This window comes from Salvelinus alpinus, chromosome 35, assembly GCF_045679555.1.
Source record: "Salvelinus alpinus chromosome 35, SLU_Salpinus.1, whole genome shotgun sequence".
Taxonomy (NCBI): domain Eukaryota; kingdom Metazoa; phylum Chordata; class Actinopteri; order Salmoniformes; family Salmonidae; genus Salvelinus; species Salvelinus alpinus.
This window is the reverse complement of record NC_092120.1, coordinates 11,446,608-11,467,027: the sequence shown is the minus strand read 5'-3', so window position 1 is coordinate 11,467,027 and position 20,420 is coordinate 11,446,608. Positions and strand designations below refer to the sequence as shown.

General features: G+C 41.4%; 1 protein-coding gene across 2 annotated transcripts; it reads left to right on the top strand.

Moving 5' to 3' along the window:
* The first annotated feature begins 395 nt into the window (after window positions 1-395).
* LOC139564515 (cytosolic 5'-nucleotidase 3) lies at window positions 396-20,382 on the top strand. 2 transcript variants are annotated; one of them, XM_071384100.1, is made up of 9 exons: window positions 396-1,155; window positions 17,007-17,105; window positions 17,241-17,310; window positions 17,418-17,464; window positions 17,570-17,655; window positions 17,741-17,830; window positions 18,097-18,259; window positions 18,431-18,631; window positions 18,818-20,382. In XM_071384100.1, the coding sequence occupies exons 1-9, from the start codon at window positions 1,018-1,020 to the stop codon at window positions 18,917-18,919; spliced, it is 996 nt and encodes a 331-aa protein (XP_071240201.1). In that variant the 5' UTR covers window positions 396-1,017; the 3' UTR covers window positions 18,920-20,382. The 2 variants fall into 2 exon arrangements, with proteins under 2 accessions (XP_071240201.1, XP_071240202.1); XM_071384101.1 differs by lacking the exon at window positions 396-1,155 and adding an exon at window positions 13,338-13,377.
* The last annotated feature ends 38 nt before the right edge of the window (window positions 20,383-20,420 follow it).

Here is a 20,420-nt window from a genome sequence, read left to right as displayed (position 1 = left end):
ATAATTAATTTTAATTTTATCAACGCAAATAGATCCCACCATTTCGAACGAACAAGTTGTCTGTCGGCATTTATTCAATTGTACCGGCATATCCTATTTTCCATCAGCCCGGTCGTTATATTTTTCATGAGGCAGTTAATTCATCCACATGAAATGGTTGGATGGAAACCTGGTTATAGATATGGCTAGTATTTAAACAATTTTCAAATTGTGGGACCGAATTAACAAACATTTTGACTTCCCCTTGCCTCTATTCAAGTCACGAGTTTGCTATCGTTATAGGGGGAATATATTTAGCATACTACTCGCGTCATCTATCCTCGCCTTCTCAAACCCAATTGGATGAGGAAAAACCAGAGTTCCTTCCAATGGGTTTGGAGAAGGAGGCGAAGAGAGAGAAAACGATTGAGATTATCCCGCTGTCTAGCACGCGCTTGGTCAATTTGGCAGCAGATGGGATAAATTTTCCTTGTAACTGATTAGTCCTTCTTGTGTAAAACGTACACCATTGGTTATGTAGGTAAATCTTTTTCTGCAGACATTATCTGAAATGCAGACTAAAATATTGCGAAATACAGGCAGACACCATATCATATTATTGGGCTATAGTAATGAGTAATGTAATTAATTGTAATGAGTAATGTATTCTTATTACTTATGGGCAAACATCTGTTTTGTTGGGGCTCGTTTCCATGAACGTGGTTCATACTAATTCGAAACCAATAATACGGAAACTGAAAATGTGTATCAATTTCTTAATTATAGCATTTTACCCTATGCGTTACCAACACAATTACAACAAATATTTGGGTACATTTGGTGAAATACCCCTGGATGATTAAAAAATGTTGGTATAAATACACATTATCCCCCCGGCTTTCACCCGAGTGGTAGCGGTAGGAGGGCACGTACGTACGTAGTCAGTTATAGTCTCAGCCGCAGCCGCCAATCGACTCGAGGGAGGGACCATGTTGACATAAGAAAGGAGTAGAATCGTTTGTTTGGAGCGGCACAACCATGGACAAGACTGCCGTGGTAAAAGTCGGTGCCGCGGCCAGTGCCAGTGTATGTGCCCTGTTCGGAGGTGTGGTTCTCGCCCAGTACATGTTCGCCAAGAAGAAGAGAGCGGGAAAGAAAACGAAGATCATCGAGATGGTGAGTGGACTCGCGCATGCTGTTCATGCGTGCATTGCGCAGTCGCGGATGTTCCTAAAAATAGCAAGGGTGGTTTAGAGGTCATTATTTGCTAGGTAACTATCATGGTGTCACGAAAAGCTGTCAAATCGTGGCATGACAGTAATCCGACGCTGTTTGTTAGCTAGTCCTATTGTAATAATATTTTTGTTGAAAGAATGTAGGTACAGTGGTTTGTTTCCGAGTTATGCAAAGCCCCTTCTGCTCTAACCTCGAGCCCCTTCTCCAAAATGACAACTAAACAAGTTTTGAAGCTAAAAGTAGTCTGCCTATCAAACAATTTCAACTGGTATGTCAAAATACGGATTTACAGGTCAGGTGTGAGCTTTACTTTTCACATTACTTGTCCTCAAGCATCATTGCTAGATAAATCTTGTGATTCTGTAAGGTCCATTCTCAATTTTAGGACATGGAGCCTACCAACTATTAGTCACTTCGAATCCGAGAGTGGAAAACTGGCCTCTCTCGTCTCTAACATGTAACGTTGGGCTCACTTTTTGCGAACAGTCCCATCACATGTCAGACTGTTGAATACATTTAATTTGAACGTACTTTACCTGTTCACAGATTTTTGTATAGAAGATAATCTAAAACAAAATATCCAGAGTAGTGTCATTAACCTGACTTTCAGTACGCTGGTCTGTATGTCGGATTGTCTTTTCAATGCTGAAACAATTCGCACAGGACTTGCCCAATATGTCAACAATGGCCGAGTTTAATCTAAGCACAGATCAAACATTGTACCACGCAATTAGCTGGCAAATTCCACAAGCACTTTCAGCTAATTGCGAAGGAACGAGCTTTGATCGACACAAGTTCGGTTACATTCCGCTATTGTTTATATATTGTGCATCAAGTTAAATGCATCAGGAGATGAAAAATACAAGCAACAGAACCTACAGGTGCTGCAAAAATTTGCGTAAACAACACTTTCCTGTGGTTAACCCAGTTTCCACTTCCTACCGCCAAAAGGACCAACACCAAGTACAACCAGTAAAGTAATTTTTAAAAGATGCACTATGCAGAAATCGCTCAGCCATTTTCTGGTTAATAAAATTCTAATAGTTCGCCTAATTTCAGTTTGTGACAAAGCAAGTATAATGTAGACAATCATTGTACAATCTAAATGGCTGTGAAATATATTTTCCATAACCAAAAATATAGTTTTTGAAGCTGGTGTACAAACCTGAAAGGAAAAAGAAGCTAAAACTAAACTCAAGAACAAACTTGCTTTCAATGAGAATGACTGACACATTTATAACACATTTATATGTGAATTTGATTGTGTTGCCCAGAAAGTTACATATTGCAGCTTTAAATATCATTGTCAACATTCTGGTTTATTGTCTTTTTACAGCGACTTCTTTCAGACTGATGTTTAGACAACCTACCATCAAAGGGTACACTGAGGATTTGTTAGCATTATGTGTCGCTGTTGGGCTTCAGCCTAGGTTAGATTTAGTGACTATCTGGATCAGATGACAAATGTATCTTAGTAAATGGCGTGGGCAGGGAAGTGAACCTGGGTCGCTGCCATGAAAGGCAAACATCCTATGCGTCTCGCCAATCAGATTGTAACGTGGCCATATAGCGAGGATCGCTACACTGCCCCCCTTAAAACAAGAAGACACGTCCCCGTGCTTTGACTTCTCGGCCCCCTCACACATCCGGGCAGTGCGTTCCGATGGCCTCATGGCCGCCATACTACTTCTGATACCAATGTAGCGAACTGCGGGGCAGGGAAGCGAACCAGTGTTTCTGGTATGAAAGGCAGCACACCAATAGGGTTAACCCACTTAGTGTGAATTGTAACGTGGCTCATATAGCGAGAATTGCTACAGTATCTTTTTTGTTAATTTATTATTAGACAGTACAACAATAGTTTGAATTATTACATAGTACAACAATCACTGTGCCAATTGTGTCTGTGAAATGTTGCAGAATCATTGTTTGATCTAGTGAAAGACAGGCCTTCAACTATCTGTACCTCACAGGCAACCAGACGCTTACGTTGTCTGATACATCACTAACCGGTGCACAAGACAATATAGCATTGTTTTATAGACGGCAGAGAGGGTGACCTCCATATACCTATATTAACAGGATTTTACCCATGTAAGCATGGCTAAATGGTTAGGAACTGTCAAGATCAAAACTATACCGAGTGTACCCATGTTCAGAATGTGAAAAATATCTACTGAATGTCACTAGAAAGACAGCCAAGGATAACTGGACCAGAATATGCATTATTCATAGCCACTGAGTATACAAAACATTAAGAACACATTAAGAACACGCTCAAGCTCTTTCCATGACATACTGACTAGGTGATGCTATGATTCCTTATTGATGTCATTTTATTAAATCCACTTCAGTGTAGATTAAGGGGAGGAGACTGGTTAAAAAATTATTTTTAAGCCTTGAGACATGGATTGACCACAAGATTTAAGTTCCTTTTGAACGGGGTATGGTAGTAGGTGCCAGGTGCACCGGTTTGTGTCAAACTGCAATGCTGCTGGGATTTTCATGCTCAATAGTTTCCCGTGTGTATCAAGAATGGTCCACCACCCAAAGGACATCCAGCCAATTTGACCCAACTGTGGGAAGCATTGGAGTCAATATGGGCCAGCATCCATGTGGAACACTTTTTGACACCTTTATAGAGTCCATGCCCTGACGAATTGGGGTAAAAGGGGGTGCAACTCAATATTAGGATGTTGTTCCTAATGTTTAGTATACTTGGTGTATGTCAATATTCTAATCCTGAAGATACCTTTTGGTTTTCTGTTTCACAGAACCTAGATAGTAGGCCTAGGGGTGGGCATGATATTTAGTGTGTTGACCCATTCATTCACACTGAACTTCTTCCAGGAATGACCTGCTGTCTGCTCTATTCCCTGCTTTCTGACTGCAGTTCTATTTAGGCAACCTTTGCTCTCTGCTTTTTTTTAACAATGTCCCCAGAATGGGAAAGACATCCGCTTTTGATGATGGCTCAACTGTTGTAAGAACACACATCCACTCCAGTATCCAGTTGTAGCAGGCGTGCTCATGTAGCACTGATGTAGGTGATGTCCCAGCCCACAGTGGTGTCCTGTTGGTCAATGATAGGCATCTACTAAACTCAGCAAAAAAAAGAAACGGCCTCTCACTGTCAACTGCGTTGAATTTCAGCAACCTTAACATGTGTAAATATTTGTATGAACATAACAAGATTCAACAACTGAGACATAAACTGAACAAGTTCCACAGACATGTGACTAACAGAAATGGAATAATGTGTCCCTGAACAAAGGGGAGGGTCAAAATCAAAAGTAACAGTCAGTATTTGGTGTGGCCACCAGCTGCATTAAGTACTGCAGTGCATCTCCTCCTCATGGACTGCACCCGATTTGCCAGTTCTTGCTGTGAGATGTTACCCCACTCTTCCACCAAGGCTTCTGCAAGTTCCCGGACATTTCTGGGGGGAATGGCCCTAGCCCTCACCCTCCGATCCAACAGGTCCCAGATGTGCTCAATGGGATTGAGATCCGGGCTCTTCGCTGGCCATGGCAGAACACTGACATTCCTGTCTCGCAGGAAATCACGCACAGAATGAGCAGTGTGGCATTGACATGCAGGAGGGTCATGTCAGGATGAGCCTGCAGGAAGGAGGAGGATGTCTTCCCTGTAACGCACAGCGTTGAGATTGCCTGCAATGACAACAAGCTCAGTCCGATGATGCTGTGACACACCGCCCCAGACCATGACGGACCCTCCACCTCTAAATCGATCCCGCGCCAGAGTACAGGCCTCGGTGTAATGCTCATTCCTTTGACGATAAACGCGAATCCGACCATCACCCCTGGTGAGACAAAACCGCGACTCGTCAGTGAAGAGCACTTTTTTGCCAGTCCTGTCGGGTCCAGTGACGGTGGGTTTGTGCTAGAGGTCGACCGATTAATCGGAATGGCCGATTTAATTAAGGCCGATTTTTAAGTTTTCATAATCGGTAATCAGCATTTTTGGACACCGGTTGTGGCCTATTACATTGCACTGCACAAGGAGACTGCGTGGCAGGCTGACTACCTGTTACGCGAGTGCAGCAAGAAGCCAAGGTAAGTTGCTAGCATTAAACTTATAAAAAATAATCACACATGGTTGATATTACTAGTTTATCTAGCTTGTCCTGCGTTGCATATAATTGATGCGGTGCCTGTTAATTTATCATCGAATCACAGCCTACTTCGCCAAACGGGTGATTTAACAAGCGCATTCGTGAAAAAAGCACTGTCGTTGCACCAATGTACCTAACCATAAACATTAATGGCTTTCTTTACAATGAAATCAAAGTTTTTGTCACGTGCGCTGAATACAACAGGTGTAGGCTGACTTACAGGCTCCAACCAATAGTGCAAAAAAGGTATTAGGTGAACAATAGGTAGGTAAAGAAATAAAACAACAGTAAAAAGACAGGCTATATACAGTAGCAAGGCTATAAAAGTAGCGAGGCTACATACAGACACCGGTTAGTCAGGCTGAGTGAGGTAGTATGTACATGTAGATATGGTTAAAGTGACTATGCATGTGTTGAACAGAGAGTAGCAGTAGTGTAAAAGAGGGGTTGGTGTGTGGACTCAATGCAGATAGCCCGGTTAGCCAATGTCCGGGAGCACTGGTTGGTCGGCCCAATTGAGGTTGTATATACATGAATGTATAGTTAGTGGCTATGCATATATGATAAACAGAGTAGCAGCAGCGTAAAAAGAGGGGTTGGGGGGGGCACACAATGCAAATAGTCCGGGTCGCCATTTGATTACCTGTTCAGGAGTATTATGGCTATTTTTAAACCTGCATATTTAGTTAATATTGCCTGCTAACATGAATTTCTTTTAACTAGGGAAATTGTGTCACTTCTCTTGCGTTCTGTGCAAGCAGAGTCAGGGTATATGCAGCAGTTTGGGCCGCCTGGCTCGTTGCGAACCGTAATTAATTTGCCGTAATTGTACATAATTATGACAGAACATTGAAGATTGTGCAATGTAACAGCAATGTTTAGACTTATGGATGCCAACCGTTAGATAAAATACGGAACGGTTCCGTATTTCACTGAAAGAATAAACGTTTTGTTTTCGAAATGATAGTTTCCGGATTTTACCATATTAATGACGTAAGGCTCGTATTTTTGTGTGTTATTATGTTTAAGTCTATGATTTGATTGAGCGGTGGTAGGCAGCAGCAGGCTCGTAAGCATGCATTCAAACAGCACTTTCATGCATTTGCCAGCAGCTCTTCGCTGTGCTTCAAGCATTGAGCTGTTTATGACTTCAAGCCTATCAACTCCCGAGATTAGGCTGGTGTAACCGATGTGAAATGGCTAGCTAGTTAGCGGGGTGCGCGCTAAAAGCGTTTCAATCGGTGACGTCACTCGCTCTGAGACCTTGAAGTAGTTGTTTCCGTTGCTCTGCAAGGGCCGCAGCTTTTGTGGAGCGATAGGTAACGATGCTTCGATGGTGGCTGTAGTCGATGTGTCCCTGGTTCGAGCCCAGGTAGGGGCGAGGAGAGGGACGGAAGCTATACTGTTACACTGGCAATACTAAAGTGCCTATAAGAACATCCAATAGTCAAAGGTATATGAAATACAAGTGGTAGAGAGAGAAATAGTCCTCTAATAACTACAACCTAAAACTACTTACCTGGGAATATTAAACTCATGTTAAAAGGAACCACCAGCTTTCATATGTTCTGAGCAAGGAACTTAAATGTTAGCTTTTTTACATGGCACATATTGCACTTTTACTTTCTTCTCCAACACTTTGTTTTTGCATTATTTAAACCAAATTGAACATGTTTCATTATTTGAGGCTAAATTGATTTTATTGATATATTAAGTTAAAATAAGTGTTCATTCAGTATTGTTGTAATTTTCATTATTACAAATAAATAAATTGGCCGATTTAATCGGTATTGGCTTTTTTTGGTACTCCAATTATCGGTATCGGCGTTGAAAAATCATAATCGGTCGACCTCTAGTTTGTGCCCATAGGCAACGTTTTTGCCGGTGAGGACCTGCCTTACAACAGGCCTACAAGCCCTCGGTCCGGCCTCTCTCAGCCTATTGCGGACAGTCTGAGCACTGATGGAGGGATTGTGCGTTCCTGGTGTAACTCAGGCAGTTGTTGTTGCCATCCTGTACCTGTCCTGCAGGTGTGATGTTTGGATGTACCGATCCTGTGCAGGTGTTACACGGTCTGCCACTGCGAGGACGATCAGCTGTCCGTCCTGTCTCCCTGTAGCGCTGTCTTAGGCGTCTCACAGTACGGACATTGCAATTTATTGCCATGGCCACATCTGCAGTCCTCAATCCCTCTTGCAGCATGCCTAAGGCACGTTCACACAAATTAGCAGGGCATCTTTCTTTTGTTGTTTTTCAGAGTCAGTAGAAAGGCCTCTTTAGTGTCCTAAGTTTTCATAACTGTGACCTTAATTTCCTACCTTCTGTTAGTCTTAACGACCGTTCCACAGGTGCATGTTCATTAATTATGGTTCATTGAACAAGCATGGGAAACAGTGTTTAAACCCTTTACAATGAATATCTGTGAAGTTATTTGGATTTTCACGAATTATCTTTGAAAGACAGGGTCCTGAAAAAGGGACGTTTCTTTTTTTGCTGAGTTTACGTGGTTGGGTTTGGGATTGAAATGGTCTCATGTATTGAAACTCATTGGCCACTAGATGGCAGGCAAGAACAACATTTGTAATTCTTCATGCTTGCTCTCAAACTAATAAACACATTCACTCCACTTTCTCCATGGAGATTGTTTGCCAGTCTTACTCAGAGCTGAACTGTTTTACTTCATATTAGACATATTTTTCAGTTTGATCTGTGTAGCTATTTTAGAAAAATATTGTTACTCCATGTTCTAGTATCATGGTGTGTTCAATTTTCAAGTTTAATTTGTCATGTGCCGAATACAGGTGTAGACCTTACAGTGAAATGCTTACTTACATGCCCTTAACCAACAATGCAGTTTTAAGAAAATACCTAAAAAAGTAAGAAATAAAAGTAACAAATAATTAAAGAGCAACAATAAAATAACAATATTGAAGCTATATACAGGGGGTACCGGTTAGTCAAGGTAATTGAGGTAATATGTACATGTAGGTAGAGGTATTAGTGACTATGCATAGATAAACAGAGTAGCAGCAGCGTGGGGGCAAATGCAAATAGTATTTTCATGATCTTACTACAACTCTTTCAGTATTACTTTCAAAGTATTACTTTGACTCCGGTATAGAACCAGTGTCTTTACATGATGGTTAGGCCTATACAGTGTGAGAGAGCTGTTTTGGTCTGTTTGTGTTATGTATATGTCTGTCAAGGGTTATGTTTACTTGTTTTGTACACTAGAAGGCACTATATGTTGGGGGGGTGGGGTGTGGTTAGCTATCTAGCACAGGTGACCAGGAAGGGTTAGCACAGGTGAGAGGACAGCACATACAGTTGTTACCGTATCACAGATACAGCCTATAGAATGGATCTCTCTGTACCCTTTCTATAGGAATATGTGTATTGGAGCTATTTATATGTGCAGTAAATGGGAACTTCACCCAAAAAGAGAAACATTTGGAGAGCTGATTTTTGTGGATGTGTTATGGACCGCTCTCCTGTGCCAGTGGCTTTTCATAGGGAATCGCCACTACAATGTGGTTAAGTCGCTCAACAAAGTCTAGGCTTAAATAGTCCAAGGAAGGGTGACTGACATAATAGAGTACAGGCATATATTGCTGGATTAGTGACCTTGTTTGGATGCAACAGAGTTACAACCTTCCTCCTTTGTCGAGAGGGAGTTTATCTACGACAGAGCGGACTGTACCTGTGCCTGTGGTGATATTGTTAGCTCAAAAGCTCTTACAGCAGACTGTCCACTTTACTGTCTACTTATTCATATTTATGAGGTGTGGAGTATAGGGCCAAGGGGATCTGTCTGTCTGTTTCTCTTAGACTTTCTTTCAAGGGGTAAGACCTCTAATAGGACACTTTCTACTGCCCTTGTTCCCCATAGTAGGTATTTTAATGTACATTTTGCTGCAGAAATGTTCAGTAGATTATCTTACATTGACTGATTCACTCAATATAACCTCTCTTCCCTATATCTGTGTAGGCATAATGCTATCACAAATGCACAGGTAAATGGAAATGCCTCAAAGCACCTCTTCCACTCTGTTGTTGCCCAATGGCTGATGGTAGATAATGCAGTAATGCAATAATAGATAATAAATAATGCAGACCTGAATATGATTGGCCAGCCCTTATGTTGTATAGTTATTTGCACAATGTTGATTGGATAGGTGTGTGTAGTTTTATTTTGGTGAGATGTGATTAGAACTCTACCTGAGTTACGGTTATTGAAAGGTGGTATGTGACCCTGCAGCTGAGGTAGGGTTTCTCATGTCCTAGCATGCTATGTGCTAGGCATAAGTAATGACTGTCCTAACTAGAGGTCGACCGATTATGATTTTAACGCTGATACTGATTATTGGAGGACCAAAAAAAAGCCGATACCGATTAATCGGCCTATTTATTTATTTATAATAATGACAATTACAACAATACTGAATGAACACTTTAACTTAATATAATACACCAATAAAATCAATTTAGCCTCAAATAAATAATGAAACATGTTCAATTTGGTTTAAATAATGCAAAAACAAAGTGTTGGAGAAGAAAGTAAAAGTGCAATATGTGCCATGTAAGAAAGCTAACGTTTAAGTTCCTTGCTCAGAACATGAGAACATATGAAAGCTGGTGGTTCCTTTTAACATGAGTCTTCAATATTCCCAGGTAAGAAGTTTTAGGTTGTAGTTATTATAGGAATTATAGGACTATTTCTCTCTCTACCATTTGTATTTCATTAACCTTTGACTATTGGATGTTCTTATAGGCACTTTAGTATTGCCAGTGTAACAGTATAGCTTCCATCCTTCTCCTCGCTCTTACCTGGGCTCGAACCAGGAACACAACGACAACAGCCACCCTCGAAGCAGCGTTACCCATGCAGAGCAAGGGGAATAACTACTCCAAGTCTCAGAGCGAGTGACGTTTGAAACGAAGAGCTTCTGGCAAAACGCAGGAAAGTGCTGTTTGAATGAATGCTTACGAGCCTGCTGCTGCCTACCACCGCTGTCAGACTGCTCTATCAAATCAGACTTAGTTATAACATAATAACACACAGAAATACGAGCCGTAGGTCATTAATATGGTCGAATCCAGAAACTATCATCTCGAAAACAAGACTTTTATTCTTTCAGTGAAATACGGAACCGTTCCGTATTTTATCTAACGGGTGGCATCCATAAGTCTAAATATTCCTGTTACATTGCACAACCTTCAATGTTATGTCATAATTACGTACAATTCTGGCAAATTAGGCGGGCCTAACTGTTGCATATACACTGACCCTGCGTGCAATGAACGCAAGAGAAGTGACACAATTTCACCTGGTTAATATTGCCTGCTAACCTGGATTTCTTTTAGCTAAATATGCAGGTTTAAAAATATATACTTCTGTGTATTGATTTTAAGAAAGGCATTGATGTTTATGGTTAGGTACACATTGGAACAATGATACGCACCGCATCGATTATATGCAACGCAAGACACGCTAGATAAACTAGTAATATCATCAACCATGTGTAGTTAACTAGTGATTATGATTGATTGATTGTTTTTTATAAGATAAGTTTAATGCTAGCTAGCAACTTACCTTGGCTTCTACTGCATTCGCGTAACAGGCAGGCTCCTCGTGGAGTGCAATGTAATCAGGTGGTTAGAGCGTTGGACTAGTTAACTGTAAGGTTGCAAGATTGAATCCCCCGAGCTGACAAGGTAAAAATCTGTCGTTCTGCCCCTGAACGAGGCAGTTAACCCACCGTTCCTAGGCTGTCATTGAAAATAAGAATGTGTTCTTAACTGACTTGCCTAGTTAAATAAAGATTAAATAAAGGTGTAAAAAAAAAACGGCCAAATCGGTGTCCAAAAATTTGTTATTGTTATGAGAACTTGAAATCGGCCCTATTAATCGGTCGACCTCTAGTCCTAACACTGACGAGCTCTTAGATATTGCCATGCTCACGTGCTATTCAGAACTGACATTTCGGACTTGCTAATTTGTTTTAGTTATACACGTGCTTCGTTCAACAAATCGGCATGTTAGAAATGTCAGCATGTGAACGCGGCATATAACCTACAGAAAAAAACTCAGGTGGCTTCTCATTGGTGGAGAGCAGAGTGGATGAACCATGACCCTGGGTGTTCCATAGCCATGCACACACAAACAATGTTTGGGGCAGGGTAGGGCTCTTGAAATGTGTGTGCTCAGCGTCGGAGAAATGCACCTCAGTTTTTCATCCCTGGCCTGGCAATAATCCAGACAAGTGGGAGGGCTGTTTCTGTTGCATCATGTGATTGTAATGGATTCCAGTTACAGTACCTCTTACGGCTGAGATCGGCCGTTAACGGGATCGACTTGACAACAGCCAGTGAAAGTGCAGGGCGCCAAATTCAAACAAAAATCTCATAATTAAAATTCCTCAAACATACAAGTATTTTACACCGTTTTAAAGATAAACTTGTTGTTAATCCCACCACCATGTCCGATTTCAAAAAGGCTTTACGACGAAAGCACACCATCTGATTTATGTTAGGGCAGTACCTAGTCACAGAAAAACACAGCCATTTTTCCAGCCAAAGAGAGGAGTCACAAAAAGCAGAAATAGAGAAAATTAATCACTAACCTTGATCTTCATCAGATGACACTCATAGGACTTCATGTTACACAATACATGTATGTTTTGTTCATATTTATATCCAAAAATCTTAATTTACATTGGCGCGTTATGTTCAGTAATGTTTTGCCTCAAACATCCGGTGATTTTGCAGAGAGCCACATCAATTTACAGAAATACTCATAATAAACATTGATAAAAGATACAAGTTTTATACATGGAACTTTAGATAAACCTCTCCCTAATGCAACCGCTGTGTCAGATTTTTAAAAACTTTACAGAAAAAGCACACCATGCAATAATCTGAGTACGGCGCTCAGACACAAAAACAAGCCATACAGGTACCCGCCATGTTGTGGAGTCAACAGAAGTCAGAAATAGTATTATAAATATTCACTTACCTTTGACAATAAATGTTTGTTTTGTGCGATAAAGTCCATTTTGTGTCCAAATACCTCCCTTTTTGTTCTCGCGTTTAGTTCACAAATCCAAATTCACAAGGCGCAGGCACACTTAGTCCAGGCGAAAAGTCAAAAAATTCCATTACAGTTTGTAGAAACATGTCAAACAATGTATAGAATCAATCTTTAGGATGTTTTTAACATAAGTCTTCAATGTTTCAACCGGAGAATTCCTTTGTCTTTAGAAAGGAGAAGGAACGCAGCTACCTCTCACGGGGGCGCGCCTGAGTGAGCTCATGGCACTCTGCCAGACACCTGGTTGAAACAGCTCTCATTCCCTCATCCTTCACAGTAGAAGCCTGAAACAAGGTTCTAAAGACTGTTGACATCTAGTGGAAGCCTTAGGAAGTGCAATATGACTCCATAGACACTGTATAGTTGATAGGCAATGACTTGAAAAACTACAAACCTCAGATTTCCCACTTCCTGGTTGGATCTTTTCTCAGGTTTTTGCCTGCCATATGAGTTCTGTTATACTCAGACATCATTCAAACAGTTTTAGAAACTTCAGAGTGTTTTCTAACCAAATGCATATTATTAGTAGATATCTTAGCTTTCTGGGCCTGAGTAGCAGGTTGTTTACTCTGGGCACCTTATTCATCCAAGCTACTCAATACTGCCCCCAGCCATAAGAAGTTAAAAGCTGAGGGGTCAGAGGTCTAAGGTAAACTACTGCCATGGTGCTATTCCATGTTACACCTCATCTACTTGTGTGTGTTTTTAAGACATGTTAAATTAATCTTTGTCATGTGTTTATGACACATTGAAGCTGTGTGTGAGTTGTTAATTTGCGTGTCAGTGCGCTTGCCATGCCTCTTACAAAGGGGAGGGAATATCTGATCCAATCTATTTTAGGTGACGCCCCCTCTTGCGTTGCCTATATAAGTCCTCTGCTGACAGAGAACCTTTTCTTCACTCCCTTCACTTGTTTTGTGCAAGACCGGAGGAAAAGGTAAGTGTGTGTGCTGTTGGTCAGAGCCCTGCTGTTAGCACCAGCTACAAATTGCTCTGGAGGGTCAGAAAAGGACTAGGCTGCAAATTGTTTTATTTAACGTTCATGTGTTGGAGAAGGATGTACTGAATGCATGGAAGAAGATGGGAATTCATGGATAAATATGTAGTAAATATGTAGTAACTATACTGTAAAATATTAGAGGGTGTGTTAATAATTGATTGTTGTAAATAGGTATGACTGGTATTTGGCGCTATGAGTGTGTGGATTCTGCTCTCCCTTCCCGCTAACTAAGTTTTTATATCTAATATTCAAGAATGAGTTACATAGGTGTGGTCTCAGTGTTTTTAAGACTGAAGAATGTTGTCAATGTAGCCTATGTATCTGGAACGGTGTATTTATTAGAAGACTGAGACACATGACATTGCGTAAACAACTCAAATGTACCCGAAGGAGAGGGTGTTCAGTTCCATGGATCAGGGATGTAAGGGAAGACTTAAAGGAGCCCCGAGCCTCAGTCTATTACATTAAGTGGAGTAAGAGGGTTGTAAGAAGGAGGGTGAAGGGGTTCCCAACTTCAACCCACATCCCAGTCATAACATTGGACACGTCCACTGATACCACAGAACAGTCTTGGTATGCTGTTACCTACCACTTTGATGGGTGTGTGTGTGTGCACGAAGTTTGTTCATGGGGTGTGGGCTATTTCCATAGTCAAACACACTCTGGTGAAGGAATACCCAGGTATTTAGTTTGCACTAGAGGTCGAACGATTATGATTTATTCAATACCGATTTATTGGAGGGCCAAAAAAAGCTGATGGCGAAATAGGCTGTGATTCGATGATAAATTAACAGGCACCGCATTGATTATATGCAACGCAGGACAAGCTAGTTAACCTAGTATTATCAACCATATGTAGTTAACTAGCGATTATGTGAAGATTGATTGTTTTTTTTAATAAGATACGTTTAATGCTAGCTAGCAACTTACCTTGGCTCCTTGCTGCACTTGCGTAACAGGTGGTCAGCCTGACACGCAGTCTCCTCGTGGATTGCAATGTAATCGGCGTCCAAAAATGCTGATTACCGATTTGTTATGAAAACTTGAAATCGGCCATGCCGATTAATCGGTCGACCTCTAGTTTACACAGACTGACTATCTTCCCCAGCTCCACCCCCATCAGTCAAGGTTGGCCTTTATTAGCTACCTTAAAAATACACTCAAATCAAATTTTATTTGTCACAAACACATGGTTAGCAGATGTTAATGCGAGTGTAGCGAAATGCTTGTGCTTCTAGTTCCGACAATGCAGTAATAACCAACGAGTAATCTAACCTAACAATTTCACAACAACTACCTTATACACACAAGTGTAAAGGAATGAAGAATATGTACATAAAGATAAATGAATGAGTGATGGTACAGAACGGCATAGGCAAGATGCAGTAGATGGTATCGAGTACAGTATATACATGTGAGATTAGTAATGTAGGGTATGTAAACATTATATGAAGTGGCAGTGGTTAAAAAAAATCATACATTGTTAAAGTGGCTGGATTTGAGTCCGTATGTTGGCAGCAGCCACTCAATGTTAGTGATGGCTGTTTAACAGTCTGATGGCCTTGAGATAGAAGCTGTTTTTCAGTCTCTCGGTCCCAGCTTTGATGCACCTGTACTAGAGGTCGACCGATTATGATTTTTCGATACCGATTATTGGAGGACAAAAAAAGCCGATGCCGATTTATTAAAGAAATGTTTTTTTTTTTATCTATGTATATATATCATACACACACACACATTTTTGTAATGATGACAATTGCAACAATACTGAATGAACAATGAGCACTTTTATTTTAACTTAATATAATACATAAATACACACACAGCTCTGAAGTGACAATGATACTGAAGAGTCTGCTTAGGAGACAAATACTCTCAACTGTTTGAATAAAAATAGAGTTTAAGTTACCTGTGATGAATGTTGAAAACAAAAACCTTAATTTCTATATGCAGGAAATCCTATTTTAATAATGGGCATGGTAAGAATTAACAACCAAAGTGCGAGTCATAATTCCCATGACACCTAGCAAAATCTGAAAAGCGGTTCCTTCATTTATTGCATAGGATATTTTTTAGATTCACTTAAAATAAGGTCTGTTTCGTGTAGGCTTACACCGCCAATTTTATAACTGTGTAGATATCCATAGGACAAGGTAACTCTGATCAATATTGGCTAAATATAAGCGAAGATAAAAAAAAAAAATTGTAGAGTGGATTTATGAAAATATGTTGACAAACGTTACCTTATCCTAGTGAGATTTACACGGGTATCAAAACGCAGCGGCGGTCTAAGCCTGCACGAAACAGACCTTATTTGAAGTAGATCAAGACATTCTCTATGGAAGACATGAACGGTAAAATAGCGAAGGAACCCCTTTCAAATTCAGCCGCAAGTTATTACAGGAATTATAACGCGTTGACTATTTCTCTCTAAACCATATACCTTTGGCTAATCTGGAAACTATCACCTCGAAAACAAAACGTTTATTCCGTTCCGTATTTTATCTAACGGGTGGCATCCATGAGTCTAAATATTCCTGTTACATTGCACAATGTTCCTAGGCCGTCATTGAAAATAAGAATGTGTTAACTGACTTGCCTAGTTAAATAAAGGTATAAATTATTTTGTATTTTTTTTAATCTGCAAATCGGCGCCCAAAAATACCGATTTCCGATTGTTATGAAAACTTGAAATCGGCCCCGATTTTAATCGGCCATTCCGATTAATCGGTCGACCTCTAACCTGTACTGACCTCGCCTTCTGGATGATAGCGGGGTGAACAGGCAGTGGCTCGGGTGGTTGTTGTCCTTGATGATCTTTATGGCCTTCCTGTGACATCGGGTGGTGTAGGTGTCCTGGAGGGCAGGTAGTTTGCCCCCGGTGATGCGTTGTGCAGACCTCACTACCAAGGGGAGAAAAGTGTGTGTGTGCTCGCACCAGCTGGAGGTTGTATTCATGGTTTGTTGCATTCCTGCCCTGACATGTCCACAGGGCTTCAACTGAGCTATAGATCGGTCTCTCTCTCATTTCTTCACCTGAACCTAGTTCATTGCCTGATCGTTAGACCACCAAGTCAAGTAGCTAAGATTCAATAGAACATATTGGTGTCTGCAGCCCTGTAAGTTGTTTGTGGTTCAGGTCTCCTCCCTCCTGGCCTGGGGCTTGTTTGGATGGTGATCAGTTATGTACGGAGGAAGGAGCCGTAACATCAGCTGTTCCACTGCTCCGGCCCTGGGGAGATGGGGGCTGGGGCACGAGGGGAGAGGGGTGTTGTGATATCTAGTTAGTCTACCCCTGGCTCCTCTTACCTTGGTCCAAAAAATGTCTGTGATCTTTTAAACTCGACCCGCGCCCCACCAAATACTAACCATAGGCCCAACTCAAGTTAACTTCAACACTTAATTTTTTTTATTTATTATTGAGTCCTCTTCCCCTCCCTCCGGAGGGGTATTCTTTTCAATGATTGAGTTGAAGTGATATCGATTCAGTGATAGGTGTTACATGCTACTTGTAGAAGTATACTTAACGATCTCTTTCGGTGTTTTTCGCCCTCTCCATCTCTCAGATGCCAGAGTTTGAGAAGAACACGGTCCACATGAGGGATCCAGAGCGGGTGGAGCAGATCATCTGTGGCATGATCAAGGGTGGCGCCTCCAAACTACAGGTACAGTAGGAGGGGAAGGGTGTGCAAAAAGAAATGGACCGTTCGTATTGGATGAACAGTGACACCCTGTGGTGACCGTATGATGACCAGAGTTATCACTGACTCCCCTCCATGGCTCTCCCGGTTTGTTTTTAGATCATCACTGACTTTGACATGACGTTAAGCCGGTTCGCAGTCCACGGCAAACGCTGCCCCACGTGTCATAGTAAGTACAACATAAAACCAGCTCAACATTCACTGGCATTCTAAATAAGTTACCTGCCTGTGACTGTCTCCAGCCTGTCCGTCTGACCAAAGTCCTCCTCTCCACAGATATCATTGACAACTGCAAGCTTGTCACCGAAGATTGTAGGAAGAAGGTTTGTTTGATGTTACTATTGCGTAATAGTATTTGTAGGCGTCACAAAAGCATAAATGTACTAGCATATGTGTTAACGCTAATTGATTTTCCGTCTGTCTTTTAGTTACTTGAGCTTAAGAACACATATTACCCCATAGAGATTGACCCCCATCTAACGATGGAGGAGAAGTATCCATTTATGGTAGAATGGTGAGTAGACGCACGCGCACGCATGCACACACACACGCGCACGCACAATTGCTCTCGCTAAGGCGCACTCTCTGTGTGTTGACAGGTATTTTAAGTCCCACACATTACTGGTGGAGCAGAGGCTACAGAAGGACAAACTCTCAGAGGTGGTGAGAGACTCAGACGCCTGCCTGAGGTAAGACCTGATAGAACATTTTGAAATAATTTAAACTACAGAAAGCAGCTCGGGACACAAGTTGAACCAGAGTGGCCGTTATTGCCGCTTCATGAACATGAGCTCTACGAAATATTGTTTATCATTTATTTCTGCCTGTGAATAATTTTTGTTCATATAAGCTGTATGTCAGTCCCACAGAGGGCTATGAGAGGTTTTAATGCTTACATGTCTTTCCCACAGGGAGGGCTATGAGTGGTTCTAATGCTTACATGTCTGTCCCACAGGGAGGGCTATGAGCCGTTCTTTGACCGGCTCCATCAGCACAACGTGCCCGTGTTCATCTTCTCAGCGGGTCTGGGAGACGTCCTGGAGGAGATCATCCACCAGGCGGGGGTCTACCACCCCAACGTCAAGGTGGTGTCCAACTTCATGGACTTCGACGAAAATGTAAGTTCCCCCCTGTCCCTCGAGGAGAGCTTGGTACATGCTGAGGATAGGCCTGAGTTTCTGAGTGTTGATAAAGCTGATAATAAAGCTATGGTTCTACCTGGGTGTATGCATTGCATTCACATCAGTTGGCTCCGTTCCATTTAAACTCAAGTATTTTTCTTCTCTCAGGGCGAGCTGAGGGGCTTCAAGGGAGAGCTGATCCATGTGTTCAACAAGCACGACGGCGCCCTGCGCAACACGGAGTACTTCAAACAGGTGAAGGACAACTGCAACATCGTGCTGCTGGGAGACTCGTTAGGCGACCTCAACATGGCTGACGGCGTGCCCAATGTGGAGAACATCCTCAAGATCGGCTTCCTCAACGACAAGGTGCCCGCAACCCACCCTTATGACCCCCCCCCCAAATCGCCAGTCAGCACTTCTATCTGCTCTCATCACCAGCTAAATTGCTGGACATTAAGTCTGAAGATGTGACTAGTGACTGATATGAAAGTATGAGGTTATGTGCTGTGTCTGTGCCAATCTGCATAGTAATTATTCTCTCTTTCCTGGCAGGTGGAGGATCGTTTGGAGAAATATCTGGACTCTTATGACATCGTCCTGGTAAAGGACGAGACTTTAGATGTGCCCAATTCCATCCTTCAGAAGATTATATAACTCACCCCTCCCCTTCATACTGAAACATTTCCCCAAACCCATGGAAAATGAACCAACCTCTGGACCCCCAGACGGACTTTACTGGCCCCCCGTCACTGACTCACAGCCTCTCGACATACACTAGCTCCATGGGCACCACTCTTTGGATCCCACCTCTGCCACCAACCATAGAGTCATGGTTGGGTACTGGATGTTCCCTTCACCTCTTTATGAAGACATTTATTCTCCTCTCAATGAACTATTTTAAAGTACACAGCCTCAGTCTTTGTTTGTCTGTAACCTTGTCATCGTCCTCCACCCCATAACTAAATAGTAATAGCAACCCAAAAAAAAGCAAGCTAAATCTTTTATATTTTTCACGTTATTGTTATTCATAATATTTTTTATATTGTAATGCTTGTATCAGTTTGCAAATCATAAACCGAGCATCCACACAAGAACACAGCAACGTCTTTTGAAACGGTCCTAGCATCCACACTAAATCACCTCCTTGCATTGTGCAACAGTTTGGCTACAGGAATCAATGTAGGTCTGAAAAAAATAACTTGAACCTGTCTGAGTGAACCATACTCAGACATTGGTATGAGTATTATCAGTGGTTTTATGGATGTAGTAATGGATTCTGTCTTGCACAAGAAAAGTCATGTATACACCTCTTATCAGTTTTCACATGGGGACTTTGCTACCATAGCCACACTGCAAAGTAGCACATTATTTTACAAGAATACTAACACTGCACATTTAATGTGCCAAGTAAATAGACTGCATGGTTGTTATAGATACCCTATGGTGCTTATATCAAGAAATGAAACAATTGTCAATGAGTTGAGATAATAGTAGTAACTAGTGGTGCTAAAGTTTTTTATAAGTTAGTTATGGGTTACTACTGTTAGTGTAACTGACTTTATGAACAATATAGTGTAAAATAAAGTGCTACCTAAGAAGTCATTACACAGAGGAAAAGTAGCCTACTCAATAGGCAGTATATTACAAGAGAACACCACTGGATAAAGCACCGTTGTCTGTGGATCAGTGATGTTCAATAAGACTAATATTTTGTTTAACTTGGCCTTTTATCCACACCCATTGACCTTTTTTAATTTTGTTGTTCAAATTTGAACTCTACCTCAAACTTGGAAATGTTTCTTACCCCCCTTAAGTTTCTCAGTTTTGTCTTGCACATGTTTGATGTTTATTTTAAATGTTAGCATTTTAAATGTGCTGCTACTCCTGCATGTTGCCTTTTCTTAACTTTGAATTTGACAGAGGGGGGGCGGAAACGTGTCAATAAAACTTGTCAAATAACATGTTTTTGTTGTTCAACTGTAGGTTGAAGGTTGTGTGGGGATTGTGGTTGAAACCAAGCTGTACTACCAAAATAGACCTCTAGATGACGACAAAGTTTAATTAAATGTGACGTTTTCACTGTAGTTAGTTATTAAAAGACGCGTCTGCAAAATCCATACATACGTGGCATACTTGTGCTGGACTGGTTTCTTTC